We start from the raw sequence: 18,992 nt of genomic DNA, 5'->3' as shown, positions 1-18,992 counted from the left end.
CCCAGCTTCCTCTCCCTCCCCAGCTCCATTCTGCACACTGTTCAGGTATCCAGCAGTGGCTCCATGACTTCCCTCCTGCTGTTCCACCTCATCTAGGAGAAACAGCCTTCCACGAGCTTCTCCAAAGCTTTGTAGGATGATCAACTCCACGTAATGCATTTCCACAAAGATACAGAGCACAGCTCACACCAATTCCCACAACCTACCCTCAACATCCTGTCATAAACCTCCTGACTACCTTGGGTTACCATATTTAGCGCAAAAAGAAAAACCCACAAAAAACCAGGATGCCCAGAGCTAAATTTGAATTTTGGATAAACAAATAATTTTTTTAGTAAATCCCAAGAACTACATAAAAATACTTATACTAAAAATTATTTGTTGTCTATCTGATATTCAAATTTAACGGGTGTTCTGTATTTTATTCGCCAATCCAGTACCATTTGGTTTTAGGGCCTATCTATTTATTAATATTTTGGCTGTAAACCCCAAAAAGATAGGATCTCACTAATTTGCCCTTAGTTCAATAACATAAATCATTGAATACTGAGGCTGTTCACTGAGAAAACTCAGAAAATTGTAATTCAGATGAGAGTTGTATGGCCATTTATATACTAGAAGCACCTGATACAAAATTATTTCAAGTATATTCCTATCCTAAACTTCTCTTAAAAAATCAACTTCTAAAAACTAACATTTGAAAAATACTTTTGGGCAGGCCGGGCATGGTGGCTCATGCCTGTAATCCCAGCACTTTGAGAGGCTGAGGTAGGCAGATCACACCTGAGGTCAGGAGTTCGAGACCAGCCTGGCCAACATGGTGAAATGCCATCTCTACTAAAAATACAAAAATTAGCCAGGCATGGTAGCGCATGGCTGTAATCCCAGCCACTTGGGAGGCTGAGGCAGGGAGAACTGCTTGAACTGGGGAGGCAGAGGTTGCAGTGAGCTGAGATCACACTACTCCACTCCAGCCTGGGTAACAGAGCGAGACTCTGTCTCAAAGAAAAATACTTTTGGGGCCAGGTGCGGGGGCTCACGCTTGTAATCCCAGCGCTTTCGGAGGCAGAGGCAAGAACACTGCTTGAGCCCAGGAGTTTGAGATCAGCCAGAGCAATGTAGTGAGACTTTGTCTTTAAAAAAAAAAAAAGAAAAAAGGAAAATAGTTTTGGGGGTATCATTTTGACAATTTAAGTCTATTACTTAGAATTTTTTCACACTTGGGTGTGGGTTCTTGGGGACGGGCAGGTCGATGGGCTCTATGGACCAGTTGTAGGGGGCCAGGGAAGAAGGGTTCAGGAAGATGTTTTCCTGCTTCACCTGGACCAGCGCCAGGCCTTTCTGAGAGAAGTTTCTCAGAAAGTCTTACAATTGTAGCATAAACAGAAATTTAAAAACATTCTACCACCACTCATTGATTTTCACAGTCAACAGGGGAAGATGTGACTTAGTGAACTGAAAGAAAACAGCCAACATCACAATTTGTAATATTTAAGAATATATGGCATCCAAAAAAACTTCACAAAATTTTCAAAATTTAAAACGCTGCATTGAGGACACTGGAATGGAATGTCTAGTGTCAAAGCACCGAGCTCATTATGCCCCAGTACCTTCAAAGTCTCACTTCTCCGGAGCTGCCTCCCTGCTTAGCCCAGCAGATAATCTGGCTACCGCCTCCGGAAGGGATGAGGCGACGCCATGAGTGATCTGAGGGCCTGTGACCACTTTCACCTCAAAACGCCCTGGGTGAACACTCACTAGAATGCCGCCCTTGGAGGGCTCAGCCCCTGCACACAGGCCATGTGGGTACTGAGAGCACATAGGAAATACAGCACCACCAGACAAGCCCGGGGCTTGGCAGACTGGGGAAGGCAAGCTAGGAATAACTGGAGCTGTGGGAGATTGGTCTCGCTTATGACCCCCACCCGTGGCCCCCCCTGCCACAACATAGGACTCACCGCCTGGGAGCCCGGTGGCCCTCTTACCAGTGTGTGTGAGCATGTGCCTCTGTAGGGAGCTGGCCCAAGGGAAAACCCGGGGACAATGGGGACAGGTGATCTTCTGCAGGCAGTTGGTGTACGAGTTCCGCTTGGCCCTCAGCAGCTTGTCTTCTGGGGGACTGCCCTGCTCTTCATCACTGGGCCCGTGGTGGTCGGCGGGGGCTCCGGCCACCTCATCCTGAGTGTTGTCCTCCGCTGTCTGCAGAAACGGACTGAACTTGTTGGTGTCCGTGGTGGCCAGCATCTTCTCGATGCTCGCAAACTCCCCGCTGGAGTCCAGGTCCACCCCAACGCTGTTGGCGCGGGGCCGGCTCCTCACCCCCCTTTTCCGGCCCCTCTTCTTCGAGGCGCCCGCTGGGCCCTGCTCAGTGGGAGAGGCAGCCTCTGGGCTGCTGGCTGGAGCGGGAGGCTCACTAGACTCTTTTGGGCTGGTGGTGGCAGCGGTGGCGGCTTTGGGGACACAGCCTCCTAAGCTGTCTGAAGCCGTGGTGTTACTGCCAGTGCTTGCTGGCCCTGGATCTGCCACCTTGGTTTTCAGGAGAGTGGGGGCCGAGGACACAGATGAGATGATCTGGGCAATGGAGGCCAGCGGGGGCAGCTCTTCTGTCACTGGGGGCTTTGGCAAAAGCAGGGGGGGCTTGGGCCGCAGTGGCCGCAGCAAGGCTGTGCCACTCAGGAGGGCTGAGCTGCCCACGAGGGGAGGGCTGCTGACCAGGGCTGAGGAGTAGATTGGGACCGCCAGCTGAACGGGGCCCTGCAGGGGCTGCGCTGGGGGCTCCGGGGTGGCCGCCGGCGCAGGGGCCATGGGGCTTTCCAGGATCCCGTTGGGCCCCAAAGTCATGGGAAGAGAAGGGCCGGGTGCTGGGCAGGGAGAGGGTTGCCCGCTACTCCCCGTCTCCTGCTCAGGCTTCTTGGCTTCGCTGGGAGTGGCCAAATCCTTGTCCCCTTTCCTGAAGTTCTTGGGGATGGACAGGTCGATGGGCTCCATGGAGCAGTCGTAGGGGGCCAGGGAAGAAGGGCTCTGGAAGGAGGTGTTTTCCTGCTTCACTTGGACCAGCGCCAGGCCCTTCTGAGAAAAGTCCAGGGGCTCATTGAAGTCCACCGCAAAGCTACTGGTGGGCTCCAACTTGATCGAGACATGGGGAGGCGGAGCCTGGGTGGGGCTCCTGTGAAGAAAGCCGTTCTGAGGCTCCAGGAAGGCTGTGAGGGGCTTGCAGTCACCAAGGGCAGCGCAGCCACTGTCCTCCCCGCGCCCCGAGGCCTCAGTGGCTGGCGCTTCCGCGGGCCCCAGGCTGTCGGCGGCCAGCACGTAGCTCTCGATGTCCTGCTCGGGCACGTGCAGGTGCTGCTTGAGGATGTGGTGGATGCAGTTGCGCTTGGCCGCGAACGCGGCGCTGCACTCCTTGCACTCGAAGGGCTTGCGGCCCTTGTGGCCCCCGCCCAGGCCGCGGCCGCAGTGCGTGCGCATGTGGATGCGCAGGGCACGGTAGTGCTTGAGGTCCTCGCCACACAGCCGGCACACGGTGTCCGGGGCACAGAAGGCATCCACCAGCTCGGCCGCGCTGCTACTCACATACTCGATGTTCTTCTCGATATCCTTGCGGGTTGCCTTGAGGTGCTTCTTGCGCAGGTGCCGCTCGCAGTTGGCTTTGACAGTGAAGGGATAGTGGCAGATCTTGCAAATGTAGGGCCGCTCCCCACTGTGCGTGCGCAGGTGGCGGATGAGCGCGGCCTTGTCGGCGGCGATGTAGTCGCAGATGTTGCACTGGTATGGCGAGATGCCCAGGTGGGAGCGCACATGGGCACGCAAGACCCCCGAGAAGGCAAACACCTGGTTGCAGAAGCGACAGGGGTAGAGCACCTTGCGCATGGCTGGCGCCTTCTTGCCGCTGGGCGCTGTCATGAAGGCCTTGAGCTCCCCCTCGGTGATCTCCTGCTTGATCTTGGCCTCCATGCTCAGCGGCAGCAGGGCCTCGATGATGCTGTCCTGCTCCAGCTGCGTCTTCATCTCGGGCTGGCCCGGTAGCTCCGCCCGTGGCTGCTGCAGGGAGAGCCGCGTGGCCGCGCTGGGCGGGGTCCCGGACTTGGACTGCAGCAGGTGGGCGTTGGAGGGCGCCTCCACTGAGCCTTTGAGGAGCTTCAGGGGCGGTAGCGGCAGGCTGGGGCTGATACAGCCTGGGGAAGCCTGCTGGGCGTTGATGAGAGGCGGGGGCGTGGAGGTGGCCACCACCGTCCGTGGTGTGACCAGGGGCTTTGGCTTCAGAGGGGGCATGTGCTTGAAGATCGCCTGCAGTGGGGCGGCGGGGGCCTTGGAGAAGGGCGGAAGACTGATCTGAGGGGGAGCCGAGGCCGCCATCTTCAGAATCTGCTGGATGTCTGCCAGCTCAATGGCCGACTCGCCAGAGATGGGCTTGACCACGATGCTGCTGTCAGGCTGGATGATGAAGCCCTTCTGGAAGGGCTGCAGGGACAGGTGCTTTATGCTGTCCTTGGTCGCAGGGAGAACTGTGAGAGAACCGCCTAGGGAAGCAGCTTCAAAAGGAGACAGGCTCAGCAGGTTGGTGCAGCCGGGGTCCTGAGGTAGCTGACACTTGAGTGTCTGGAGCTGAATTGCCTGGTTGTCATCTGGCAGGGGCTCCTCGGCGGGGACAGGCCTGACGTCTTTGGTGTGCTGCAGGCCAAGCAAGGCCAGGAAGCCCTTCTGGTCCAGGGCGTCACCAGGCAGGGGCGTGGCCTGCAGCTTTTCTTGACCCTGGTCTGCTGCCATGTGGGTCTGCTTGTGCAGGGCCAGTGAGCAGAGCATGGGGAACGCCTTGTCACAGGTGTCGCAGACAAAACGGTGCTGCTCGCTGATGCACCTCCGCAGGTTTGTTTCACACCAGGCCTATATAGAACCCACCGGTAAAAGCAAGGGAACACACGTGAAGATTGAAAAAATAATCACTAAATGGAGATGCACAAAGTATTTGTTGTACAATTATCCCAGTACACAATCTTCCCCCATAATATAAAGAGTTCCCAGTCTGGGCAACATAGCAAGATCCCATCTCTCTACAAAAAAAGAAAAAAAAAATTTGCCAGGTGTGTTGGCTCATGCCTCTAGTCCCAGCTACTCCAGAGACCGAAGTGGGAGGATCGCTTGAGGCCAGGAGTTTGTGACTAGTCTGGGCAACATAGCAAGACCTCGTCTCTATAAAAAAATAAGAAAATTAGCCAGATGTGGTGGTACATGCCTGTGTCCTAGCTATTGGGAAGCTGATGCAGGAAAAGCACCTGAGCCTAAAGAGGTTGAGTCTGCAGTGAGACACGATTATGCCACACTGCACTTTAGCCTGGGCAACAGAACAAGACTCTCTGCCTTAAAAAAAAAAAAAAAAAAAAAAAAAGTTGACCTCCTGCTTGCTAACACACTGGACTGAATAAGGAAATCCAAAAAACATCTTAAGAATCATGTTTGCATGATAAATGATATCAACCCCACAGGGAATCTCACGAGAGATTCTGAAGCATAGTTAAGTAACAATACCACAAGGGTAGAATTAATTCTTTTAAAAAATGGGTGCCTTGCAAAACTGAGAGTCGGAGACGTTGGAGAATCAGCTACCCTACCCCTCTATGATTGTGAAAGGGGGACACTGCCTAGGAGGGGCTATGAGGAATATCACCTGGGGGGTTAACATGGGTGTGTGCATTTGGAACAATCCATTGAGTTTGTACCGTATACACTTGAAGAACAACACTGTTGATGCCTTCTATCTCAACTTCTTTAAATGAGGAAAAAAATAATTTCAAAGTAGTTTTAGTTTTATTTATTTATTTTTGAGACCGAGTCTCGTTGTGTCACCCAGGCATGATCTCGGTTCACTGCAACCTCCACCTCTCAGGTTCAAGAGATTGTCATGCCTAAGCCTCCCCCGCAGCTGGGATTACAGGCATGTGCCACTATGCCCAGCTAATTTTTCATATTTTAGTAGAGACGGGGTTTCACTGTGTTGGCCAGGCTGGTCTTAAACTCCTGGCCTCAAGTGCTCCACCCGCCTTGGCCTCCCAAAGTGCTGGGGTTACAGGCATGAGCCATTGTGCCCAGCCAATTTCAAAGTAGTTTTAGCAGGTGCTTTATTAGTGGGAATATATATGGCTCTTTTCTTATTCAGGTCAATAGTGACCCAAACTGTTTTTAATAGAAACCACAATACTTAGAATATTTAGCTGCGATGCAGATAGTAAAGATTTTTTTAAAAGCTCACAAATTCCAATTATTATAGGGCTGGGGTGTTTTACAATTCACAACTTTTATTTTATTAAAAAAAATTTTTTTCTTTTTTTTTTTTTTTGAGATGGAGTCTCGCTCTGTTGCCCAGGCTGGAGTGCAATGGTGCGATCTCGGCTCACTACAACCTCAGCCTCCTGGGTTCAAGTGATTCTCCTGCCTCAGCCTCCCGAGTAGCTGGGATTACAGGAGCGTGCCACCACATCTGGCTAATTTTTGTATTTTTAGGACAGATGGGGTTTCACCATGTTGGTCAGGCTGGTCTTGAACTCCTGACCTTGTGATCTGACCACCGTGGCCTCCCAAAGTGCTGGGATTACAGGCATGAGCCACCGTACCCGGCCCTAAAATTTTATTTTTGAGACAATCTCTCTCTGCCACCCAGGCTGGAGGGCAGTGGTGCAATCATGGCTCAATGCAGCCTCGACCTCCTGGGCTCAAGTATCCTCCCACCTCAGCCTCCCAAGTAGCTGGGACTACTAGGTGCACACCACAATGCCTGGCTAATTTTTAAATTTTTTGTAGAGATCAAGTCTTGCTATGCTGTCCAGGCAGGTCCCAAACTCCTGACCTCAAATGATCCTCCTGCCTTGGCCTCACAAAGTGCTGGCATTACAGGTGTGAGCCACTGGGGCCTGGCCTACAATTGACATCTTAAACCTCAAAGACCCAAGAATAGGCAAAAGGCACAGAAGAGCTAGACTGATGCACAAGTTCTTAGGATATTCAACCCCAAACAAGACTACGCACCCTTCTCAACCCAGCAACCCAAGGGAGACTGAAAGGGCCAACGATAATTTTAAGAAAAAAGGTGTTATAAAAAAGACAAAGCCCAACCGACATTTTAAGGAAAGAAACCTCAGGGAGAGGAAGTTTAGTCTAACTGTGTGGACCATGGAAGGCAGTTGCTGGTTGCTTCCATGAGCTGATCAGAATACCTGAGAAATGCGAGGAAACTTCCTACAGGAGAAGTCCGTGAATCCTAAGTCATGGAAGCCAGCGGGAATCGAAGGGTTGTTCTGTATGAAAGGCCTGCCCATTGCATCCCTGGGAAGTTGTTTGTGGACAAGGGCGTTGTGACGCAGCAGTCCTCGATGTGTTCGAAAGGTGACGCAGCAAATATCACATCTAGGAGAGGAAAGGGAGAACATATGAGGAGGCAGAAAGGGAGAACATATGAGGAAGCAGTTAAGTCAGAATTTCTACTCTTCCAGCCTTATGTTTTGTTGACTCATTTCAATTGAGTAAAATAAAAATGATATGATGTCAAGAAGCCAGGCTGCATGGTTAGCACCAAAAACCTCTTCCTTTTAAAAAAAAATTGTATTCTATCAACTTCTGGATACCAAATCTTTGCAGGCAGCACAAGATGTACATATGACCTGAACACTCACAGTCTGGGCACAACAAGAAGACAACTGGGAACCTGAAGCCACTGTGGCAGACCTGCACGCTCTCACCTCAATCAGGCATTAGTGGGATCATGTCAGAGGTTTCTCTCTCCCTCAGTTCACTGGATTCTAATGTTTAAAAGTCTAAAGAGTAAATGTTTAAAAGTCAAAAGAGCATATACATTTAAGTAGTAGCTAGAGCAATCAATCAGCATCCCTGGCATCTGATAGGGATAAAAATTATTAAACTTTCCAATCTAATGAGAAGTGATGGTGATTGTGCTTTAAGTTGTGGTATTAGCATCATCATTATCTGAATGATTACCACGGTCCTCACGGACGGAGCCTAGGCACCCTGACAGCACAGCACATATGACAACCCCAGTAGGCAGGTGCATACCATGACTCTCATCTTTCAGATGGACACTGGTGAAAATACGAAGCAATGTGACACTGGTAAAAAATACGAAGCAATGTGACTCATGCCACATAGCCAGTAAGAAACACACATGAAATGTCAGCCTGAGTTCCTGCTCCCACCCATGCCTATCACAAGGCTGCTCTCCTTCCTTGAAAGACTCCCACAGATGCAGTCCACTTCAAAATCTGACCCTTCATTTCAGAGATGATCTTTGACATCCTAAATGTTCCGGGCCACACAGATGCATAGCAAACACCACTTTATAATATTGTCTCTGCTTTTCACACCAGTATTGTCTTCTAGGTCTTCACTGAGAACCATATTAAAAGTTTTACATCAGTGTGCAGATGAGTGGATAAAAACAAAATACCATCGTTATGGTATTATCAACATCCCCTAGACTTGCACGGAATGTAGTAGCCACCAAAGCCACATGTGGCTATTCGAATTTAAATGAATTAAAGTTTCCTCAGTCACTTCAGCCTTCTTTTAAGGGCTCAACTGCATCGGGAAGCACAGACACAATATGTCTGCACCATAACAGGATATTCTGTTGGACAACGCTGTATACCAAGCATCATTCCATGTATTTACGTGTGCGAGCGTTATCTGACCCTCACCACCTCTAAGGTAGCTAGCTCCTTTTATCCCTGTTTCAGCCAGGCAAAGCCACTTGCTTATGTCCACACTGCCTGCACCTCAGTGAAAACTTTTTTGAGAGAGAGTCTTCCCTGGAAATAGAGAGATAACGAAGTCAGCCATGAAGCAGCTGCACTCACTTGCAGGAAGCACCGAAAGGAAGAAGTATCAGTATGTGCTGCCCTGCTTGCCTTACTGCGCTGTAGCGGGCACAGCAGAACCCGGTCCTGCTGTGCATGCTCCTCCCCTGGCTCCCCTGTTCAGGCAGGGCCTCTCCTGAGCACTCTCTTGTCACTGCTCAGCTACCTTTGGAACCCCAACCCTGGGTTCCCATGAGCCACTCAAAACACAGCGTTCCTTTTGAAGGAATTCTGCTGAGCTTACCACTGTGGTCAAGACCCAGGGAAGGGATGGGTCTGGATAATGAAGAACACCTTTAGGGGCTGGAAATCCTCACACTGCGGGCCCAGACGTCACAGGCCATGAGACAGATCCTGCGGGGAAGCAGAATGGACGCAGCCCCTCTGGGTGGGGTTCTTTCTGGCTGAAACACGTTCAAGCTCTGGGCTGTGCACACAGGGAGGACGGTGACCCTTGGAGGCAACAAGAGCCTCTGTCCCGGAGATGGAGCTCGTTCCTTCTCCCACCCCCAGTTCATTCTCCCCATGCTCAAGTTCAACTGCACCCTCCCCATAGTCACCAATCCATCACCTCGCCACCAGTCGGCTGAAAGATCTATATTGGACTGAAAGGCTAAGATAAATGTCTGAATTGGGGAAATCTAACTCTGATCAGAGATATGTGATATATTCACAAGTGACTGAATGTTTCAGTTATGATATTATTTTGGCTATGCTTTTTAAAAAGGTCCCTTTTAAAAAAAGATATACAATTGAAATACTTATAAATAAAACATAGGCTATCTGGGATTTGTTTTGAAATTACCTCAGTTGGGGAAGAGAGGAAACAAAATTGGCTGTGAGTTGATAATCCCTGCAACTGGAGAAGGGTACATGGGAGTTTATTATACCAGATTTTTGCAAGCTAAACTAAAGCAGAATCCTAGATTTTTATGATTATGGCATTCAACTGTGCACAGGTATCTTACCTAGCCTAAATTTGACAGCAACTAAAAAAAATACTCTGTCCAATCTGCACTGTAAGTAAGCCTTTCCAACATAAGTTTCTGCAGAGATTATTCTTTTATTAAAACAATATTCCATCAGCTTATATTAAATTTAATTAAATTATAATAAATGATTACAAATATTACAGACATAAACAGGTTGGGAAGAGACTTTAGGTAGCATGCAAGTCAATTGCAAAAGGCAGGCAGGTAGGACTGAGAGGTGGCTGCAAACTTTCTAAAATGTGCACCACTCCTATAAAAAAGTTTTTCGTATGTGGCCCATATGTGTTTGTTGTTTAGCTGAGAATGTGTATGTGTGTACACAGGTAGTATGTATATGTATTTATATACATGTATATTTGCATATATGTCATGTGCCAGGTACATTATCAAATAGAAATTTTAAAACGGTGAGATAAAAAATATTTTTTTTCCTTGTATCCTAGAGATCTTACTGAATACTCTTCACTTTTTTTTTTGAGACAGAGTTTTGCTCTTGTTGCCCAGGCTGAATGAAGTGCAATGGCGCGATCTCGACGCACTGCAATCTCCGCCTCCCTGGTTCAAGTGATTCTCCTGCCTCAGCCTCCTGCCTAAACCCTCCTGTAGCTGGGATTACAGGCATGCGTCACCACGCCCAGCTAATTTTTGTATTTTTAGTAGAGACGGGGTTTCTCCATGTTGGCCAGGCTGGCCTCGAACTGCCTGCTGATCTGCCCACCAAGGCCTCCCAAAGTGCTGGGATTACAGGCGTGAGCCACTGTGCCCAGCCTTTTTTTTTTTCTTAAAAAAAAAAAAAAAAAAAAAGACAGTCTGGCTCTGTCACCCAGGCTGGAGTGCAGTGGCATGATCATAGCTCACTGCAGCCTTGAACTCCTGGGCTCAAGTGATCCTCCCACCTCAGCCTCCCTTCATAGCTGGGACTATAGGCATGTGCTACCATGCCTGGATAATTTTTAAAATTTTTTAGAGACATGGTGTCACCATGTTGCCCAGGCTGATCTCAAACTCCTGGGCTCAAGCAATGCTCCTGAATTGGCCTCCCAACGTGTTGGGGTTACAGGTGTGAGCCTCTGTGCTTGGCTGCTCTCCACTTTTGAGACTTTTGTACTAGTGCATATAGCCTATTGGTTATGAATATTTAGTGTGACTGGCATTAATAAGTAGGTTTTATGAAGGGAATGGAGAATGAATGCCTCTTAATATGGCAATTAGATTTAGAATTTACTGTACCTCTATGGTTGTAGTGATTTTTTCTCTTTTTTGAGGCAGGCTCACTAGGTTGCCCAGACTGGCCTTGAACTCTTGGGCTCAAGCAATCCTCCTGTCTCAGCCTCCCTAGTAACTAGGGCTACAGGTGTGCACCTCTACACCTGGCTTGCATTTTTAATAACATTGAGGTTTTTTTGGTCTCTTATGCCTGTGTCTATCTTCTTCATTCTCTCACTCACCCTCAAAATCCCTCGTTTCTGGACAGCTTCATACGTAGTAGGTGATGAAGACATGACAATAAAGACGTGGCAGAATTATCCAGTATTGACCACAAACTCTGTGTCCCTGGGAAGGCAGCTGTGGAGCAGTGAGTGGTAGGGGGATGTGGACTCAGGGACCAGAGACACCAGGTGGGGATTAGGGAGTCCAGATTGTGTGACCTTGGACAACTTATTTACATCTGCACTTCAGCTGCCGGCTATGTAAAATTTCCCAAACATGCCAAGAGATAAGAATCCCCACATGACCTTGTTAAAAAAAGCAGACTCCTAGATCACCCCAGATCAACTGAAATCAGAATAACTAGAGGATGGGTCTAAGAATCTGTATATGAACAAGCACACCAGCTGATTCTTATAGTTAGACAAGTTTGGAAGATACAGTGAGTTAGGCGTGAGAATCTGCTATCTAGAAACGTCTTAAAGTACAAGCCTGTTAGATTGTTAGAACTCCCAGAGAAAAGAAATACTTCAACTCATCTTTATTACTTCTTTCCTGTTTCTTTCCTTCTCCATACCTCAGTTTCCCTTCTCATCTACAACAGGGGGATCTTTGCAGTTACTGTGAATAACAAAGTCCCTTGAAAACCGCAAAGTACTTTTCCAAATTTAATCATTATGTTTTTGTACTAGAGGAAAAAAGAAATCAGGAAAAGCCCGTTTCCTGGCCCGTTTTAGACAACATGAAAAATCAGGAAAACTGAGTTTTAATTTCAAAGGAACGTGTTCTCTCTTCTCACAAGAACTTCACAATCGTCCTTACTACTTCTGTCTAACTGAAAGCCTCATGGGAAGAAAAGTGTTCTTTCTGACCAGTCTTCTGCCTCATCCCACCTGCTCCCTTTACCTGCCTCGTGAAAAGAAGTGCATGCTCTCCCAGCCTGCACAAGCACTCAACCTCCTAACAGAATCAAAGCAAGGTCTAAATCCACACTTCACACCCTTTTCATGGAATTTCAACTAAGGCACTCCTAGAAGTGTAAAGACATAAAACGTGAAAGCAGCAGAGAAAAAAAAATCTGCTTTGAAACCAGAAGCATGTGGTGCAGTTGGTTAAAAGGAAGAAACACCCACAGAAAAACACTTGCCTCCCTGCCTCACACTCAGCACCTGTTGATAGACCTTAAATAAAACCAGTGTGGAAAACCACCACCCAGAAACACTTGGATCAGCCCTAGCAGGTGGAAACGGGAGGGTTCATCCAGCTTTCCCAAGGCCCCAAGGAGAAAGCTTTGCAACCTTGTTTCTAAGCAGCTCTTCAAGGACAATAGAGGCCACTGTAAATCTGTGGATGGAGCTGCTGGATGCAAAGCCGGCTGCAGGCATCAGGGTATTTGCAAACCTCCCTTGGGCTTGTCAATCTTCATTAAGACCACAGTCACTGGCCAGGTGGTCCCCACGACTCTCTTCTCACCCCGTCTGTGGCGTACCTCCACTCTGCCAGGGACTCATAAAGAGCACGATTGCAAAATATTACTATTTAGATGGGGCAGGACTGCACTTAGAGCCACAGGAGAGGGGAGGGCTGTAGGACAATTTCATTTTGCAAGAGATCTTGACAATGTGCCAGAGGAAAGGTTTACAAATCTGATTGGCTGCCTTTTGATTTTCTGGCAACAGAGATAACTCGATGTTGGAAAAGGGTAACTTTTCCAAATGGAAACTAACTTTGCTGTCAGTAAAGTAAATGTATTTGGGGGAAGTGTATCTCTTTGTAGGATTTAAAGAAATTAACAGAACCCCACTCACCCTTTCAAAAACAACTTTCTTTTTTTAAAAAAATTACACTCAGGAATACATTACTTTCAGGAAGAAAAAAAAAATCATCAGGGGAAAAATCTCCAAACGACAGATTAAGGTTAGATTACACATGGAATCCAAGATGGACCTTCAGCCTGACCTCAACTTACAGGAACTGCTTAGCATATGTGAACTCCCAATCACTGTGCTCACAGAAATAAGTGTTTCTGTACCAAGACAGTGCACAACAGCCTGTTTCACCCACCCCCCAGACCCCCAGGGGACCTGCATTCTAGCACACGTTGGCCAATGTTTCTGTAAGAGGATAAGAAACTTTAATTTAGAATGCTGGAATAGATTGGACCATTCCCCACCCCATGTATGACATTCCAGCCCCTGAAATGTGGGTCCTGCCTCCAGTGGGGCCGCTCCACTGTGAAGGTTCCTATTATGGGGTGGAGGGGCTCTAGCAGTTCTTAGGGTAGATGGTAGGAGGGGGCTGTGGTGTTCAGGTATGTGGAGGTGGAGCTCCCTGGAACAGCAGAGGTGAAGCAGGTGCCTGCACTTATCTCTTCCATCCCTTCCTCCCTCCCTTAGAGTATCAACTGTAATGTCCCTGGTGGCACTGGGTAGGTGAAGCAGAGTGGAGGGCCTGCGGGGCCCAGTGGAGGGAAATGCCTCCCAGGTCACAAGGTAAGCTGTTTCTACATGGCCGCTGGTATATAAAGGCACAGATGACAGGAAGGTGGCTGCCAACACCAGGGGCCGGGAACCATGATCACAGAGTCTTTGATATGTGCTTAGAGAAGTGCCCGTGGTTGTCAGTGACTAGACAGGCACTGTCACAGCCCTTCCTGTCCCTTCTCCAAAAATCAAACAGACAAGCAAAATCCCACAGTATACTGGCTCTGACCCTTGCTGGGCTGGAAAGGGCACAGTGCTAACATGGTCAGAGAAGCCTGACTCCCACAAGAGCTGGTGAACTCCACACTGTCCTGAAGTCACAGAGACCCAACCGGCCAGCCACTGCCTGACCACGTGCATGAGTCACTAAAGGCAGGAGGTACATAGGGCAAGGGGTGGGACCAACCAGCTCCAACAGGTCAAGAAAATACACTCAGTTGCTAACTGGGTTTTGTCCTTTCAATCCTCAGGGGACTTTAATACAACAAATAATGTTCTTATTCACACTCAGATCCACTAAGTCTTAAGAAAACAAAAGTAAATTAAAATTTTATTTTATTTTTGAGACAGCGTCTCACTCGGTCACCCAGGCGGGAGTGCAGTGGCGCAATCTCAGTTCACTGCAACCTCTACTTCCTGGATTCATGTGATTCTTGTGCCTCAGCCTCCCCAGTAGCTGGGATTACAGGCCTGAGACACCATGCCTGGCTTTTTTTTTTTTCTGTATTTTAGTAGAGATGGAGTTTTGCCATGTTGGCCAGACTGGTCTCCAACTCCTGGCCTCAAGCGATCCCCTTGCCTTGGCCTCCCAAAGTCCTGAGATTATAGGCATGAGCCACCATGAGGCCCTAAAATTCTAAAAAGTCATTGAATTGATGGCTGTCTGTGCTACACAGCCTGCCTATTTAGGCAAGGCACAGATATGTGTTCTTCTAACAGCAAATGTCCTTGGAAGAAGACAGGACATCCTTTTTTTTTTTTTTTTTTTTTTTTTTTTTTTAAAAAGAAAGTTGCAGCAAATTCTGAGCTGGGGTAGAAATGCAGTGTGATAAATATGTTGTTTATGGTATGGACAGTTCTTAAAAAAAAAAAGAAAAAAAAAAAAAAAAAAAAAAAAAAAAAAAAAAAAAAAAAAAAAAAAAAAAAAAAAAAAAAAAAAAAAAAAACAAACAAAAAAAAAAAAAAAAAAAAAAAAAAAAAAAAAAAAAAAAAAAAAAAAAAAAAAAAAAAAAAAAAAAAAAAAAAAAAAAGTGTGATAAATATGTTGTTATGGTATGGACATTCTTTAGAAGGAGTAATGGTAAAGAGGCAGCCAAAAATAGATCCATCAGTTTTGATACCTCACAGCAGAGTTAAGGTACTTATCAGGAATAACTATCACCGTTAACAGTATCAGCCCTGAAAAGGGCATGTGGAATCTGTAGCCAGTAACTGAGCCTAGTACCTAAAATGGGTAGGGTGCATGCCCAAAGGCAAATTTATCAGCAATGTGATTTACAGAAATGGAAAACAAGGATATCCAAAAGTCTTTTTTTTTTTTTTTTTAAACTTCTTAACCTTGTGGCTTAACAGTTTTGGGATTAGTTTCCCCAGTGCTCACTAACAGTAATATTTTATTCATCTGGTGACCTTAACTCTCCAGAACAAGATGAAAATCCCGAAGTCAACAAACAAGCCTTAACAGAGTGGCCCAGAGATGAAAAACCACTCAGGTGCTTCCTTGGGCTCTGTTCTCTGTCACATAACTCCATCAAGTCCACCACTGTGACAGCTGAAGGACATATGACCTCCTCACAATCAGCAAGAAGGGTGAATTTTTTTTTTTTTAAACTACGCTAAGCATATTTTTGAAAGGCTGCATTGGCAAATTTCAAACATCAGGAAACCCACTTCCTTAGAACCCTAAGGATCCCCCGGCAATCTAAGGAAAGTGATGTGTGGTTCGGTTACGTAGAGGTGTCGAGTTCCTTCACGTTTCTAAATATCTGCTTTCCACATAGTGGGATTAAGAAACATGGGAATCAGGACTCAAACCAAATTTAAGGAGCCACTCCATTTCCCAATCTTTACAAAAGTGAAACTAGATAAAAACAGCTGTTTATAAGAGTAAAGGACAAATTGCTTTCATGTTCTCTACCAAGTAAATCACACATGGAATTTGACTCCTTTTCAATTCCGCTGGAATGGGATAGCCATAGAGTGGCACAACACCTATAACTGTAAATGTTGGAAGGTTTAAAATACTTAAAAAGACATGCATTCTAAATAGTATCAGAAAAAAAATTGCATTTAGTATTTGTTACATACTGAGGACTGTGGAATATCTCCCTTCCTCCTCACAACAGTCTTCAAATCTATTTTCCAGATAGGGAAATCGAGTCACCACTTGCCCGAGGTTACAGAGCCGCCAGGCAGCAGGCTGGGACGGAGCCGGCTGGCTTCATTCCACTTTGCTGGGCTGTGCGTTCAGAGGACAGCTATTTGCAGATGCCCTGGCTCCTTATGTGACCCACACATCCTTAATTCCTGGACGCTGGCTCAGCTGGGAGCATTTCCTAACGCTGACACTCCCTGCTCCCTGCAACCCTCATCAGCAGAACCTGCGAAATACCTGCCGAAAAGCTGCCACTCAGCTTGGCCATTTCCTTCAGATACTGAATTCCTTCCTCATTATTGTGTTTTAATGGAGAGGCTGGCATTCCTTCTCAAAAGGGATTTCATGCTTCATTTTTCCTGTTCTGTCTCCAGAGGCCAAAAGGAGTAAGTGCAAACAACCTCTCCTCTAGAGTCTCAAGCAACTCACACATTCCTCTCTCCCCTCAGCCCACCCTCCCCTGCCCATCTCAGGGCAGAGAACTGACATCCAACAGCTGCACTAATCTCTCCCAGTTGCTTTGAGCAGCAGTGATGGCCCTGTGACAGGGCCCTGGCCAGGCAGCCGCCCCTCCCCATGCCCCAGGAACCCGCCTGGGTTGCACACGGCAACTCAATGCCCCACTCCGATTGTTCAACCAAACCAGCGTGGCGTGAAGCACTGGGCAGAGTCTGAGGGACTTCATGAAGGGTGTGTAGTGGGCACCAAAGCTGGGTGGACCACTCCTTGCTCTGGCCCTTGGGTGGGGGGCAGGGTAGTCCTGACCAAGGCTTCTGTACCTGTCAGGTGAGGGGTGGGAGCAGTCCTCCCCTCCTGGAGGGACCTCCGTTCACAGCCCCCAGAAGTGTTTAAAATCTGTTTCTGCCTGCCCAAGCCTCAGACTCGTGGACTCTTGAATACAAGATGCTGACAAATATTTTATCTTTTCCCTGTTTTTAGGATGACATTTGACAAGGATGGGATCAATACCGGGTAGATGAGGAGTCTTGGGGTCTCTGTACATGGTAGGTGTGCAGTGAAGGGAGGCAAACATTCCTTGGAACAGTCGAGAATGTAGGAAAAAGAAGGCATTTCCCTCTGGTGGCCCCACTACTAAGATACAGGCGGGGGTGGTCTCAGCTGCCCTCCCTACTCATGGAGCTGAGGTGCCTGCCAGAGCCTCCTTGGGCTCCCTACGTACTAATTTCCAACAGAGATTTCATGTCATCACCTTGAAGTCAGAGATGACCAGGGTCAATGAAGTACCAGACCCAGTTGGGCCCTGACCCAGAGGAAATTAAGTGAAGCACCACAGCCTCTGATGTAAACAAGGAGAAGCTTTGCATCCACCAGATCCCTCTGCCTGGAATTTGAGGGAAATGTGCCCTCCTGGGCCCTGAACTCACCTCTGAACTTTGTTTTATAACCACCCAGCTTGTTTTGTGCCTAGCCCGTACCCTGTCTCAAACATCACTCTTTCCTTCAAGCCTGGGCAAGTGCCTGGCACACAGTACAAACTCAATCATTTGCTGGGTACATTTTAACTGAAATGATGTTAACATTACTTATTACCCGAACTCCTTTCATCAGGGGACCATCTAAGATTACACAATAACTTTGGCCAAGTTTCACCCTCAGCAGTGGCTGTGCCAACAGGGTCACCATCCAGCTGCCACCCTTGGGCCTTCACACACAAGACACAGCTCTGCATCAAAGCTGCAGCCCTCCCTGCCATAGGTGGCTTGTCTGAAACCTCTCTGTGAGCTGTTAAGCACCTGAAATGTGGCTGGTGTGGTGCAGTCAAGATGGGCTGGTGTCGTGCCACACACACCAGATTTCAAAGAGTCAGTACATGGAAGCAAGAATGTGAACCACATCACTCACAATTTTTCTGTTGATTATGTGTTGACATTATATTTTGATGATATTGGTATACTTGATGAAGCATTATTCATTTTGTCTCTTTCTGTTTACTTTTTAAAACATGACTACTAGGGCCAGGCAGGGTGGCTCACACCTACAATCCCAGCACTTTGGGTGGCTAAGGAGGGGGGATCACTTGAGCCCAGGAGTTCAAGACCAGCCTGGACAACATAGGGAGACTCTGTCTCTACAAAAAATACAAAAAAATTAGCTGCATGGGGTGGCACATGCCTGTGGTTCCAGCTACTTGGGAGGCTGAGGTGGAAGGGTCACTTAAAAGCCTGGGAGGTCAAGGTGCAGTGAGTAATAATCATGCCACTGGACACCAGCCTGGGTGACAGAGCGAGATCCTCAAAATGAAATGAAATGAAATGTGGTTATTAGAAAATTTCAAGGACACGTGTGGCTCGGATTCTCCTGCTGGCCAGGCTGACCTGGATGCTCCTCCCAGCTGACTTCATTCAGAACAGGGTATGGGCAGTTGCTCTGTTCTATTCTGATGGACATTCAATGCCCAGCAACATCCTCACACAAAGGATGTCCTCTGTGTAGCCGCCTGCTCTCTGAACACTCCGTCCCTCACCTCCAATTCCAAACGCCAGCTCACCATAGCCTGACTTGGTTTCCTCCTCTGCCTTCTCTCCCTCATCTGGGGAGTCATGGGGGAAGGGGGATGACTGACTATTGGTCGTGTCAGGGTGAAGCTAACACCCGACCCTAAGAGCCGGCATCTCTACAGGCAGCTTTGGATCTTCCTTTTGTTCTATGATAACATTTCATTCATTTGAAACACAGTGGAGTGGAGGGACATGGAATCAAGATTTACATGAGTTTGGATTTCCAACACTTTTTATTAAGGAACAATGGGCATGTTGCCAGTGTTGGTGGCTGGGGAAGGGAGACAAATGCAGGAGAGTGAGAAGGCAACAGCTGTTTCGAGTTATAAACCTTC

General features: G+C 47.7%; 1 protein-coding gene across 1 annotated transcript in view; it reads right to left on the bottom strand.

Annotated features, from left to right (window-relative positions):
- Positions 1–1,120: 1,120 nt before the first annotated feature.
- LOC108537030 (ras-responsive element-binding protein 1) overlaps positions 1,121–18,992 on the bottom strand; it is a 125,941-nt gene continuing 108,069 nt past the window's right edge. The window contains exons 9-10 of the mRNA XM_017884147.1: positions 7,209–7,398; positions 1,121–4,884 (exon numbers count right to left, since the gene is read on the bottom strand). Coding sequence (XP_017739636.1) covers positions 1,621–4,884; positions 7,209–7,398 — 3,454 coding nt within the window. The 3' untranslated portion in view covers positions 1,121–1,620. The remainder of the gene's footprint in view (positions 4,885–7,208; positions 7,399–18,992) is intronic.

The sequence above is a fragment of the Rhinopithecus bieti genome, unplaced genomic scaffold (genome assembly GCF_001698545.2).
Source record: "Rhinopithecus bieti isolate Rb0 unplaced genomic scaffold, ASM169854v2 scaffold_14232, whole genome shotgun sequence".
Lineage (NCBI taxonomy): Eukaryota > Metazoa > Chordata > Mammalia > Primates > Cercopithecidae > Rhinopithecus > Rhinopithecus bieti.
This window is presented reverse-complemented; position numbering and strand designations above follow the sequence as displayed.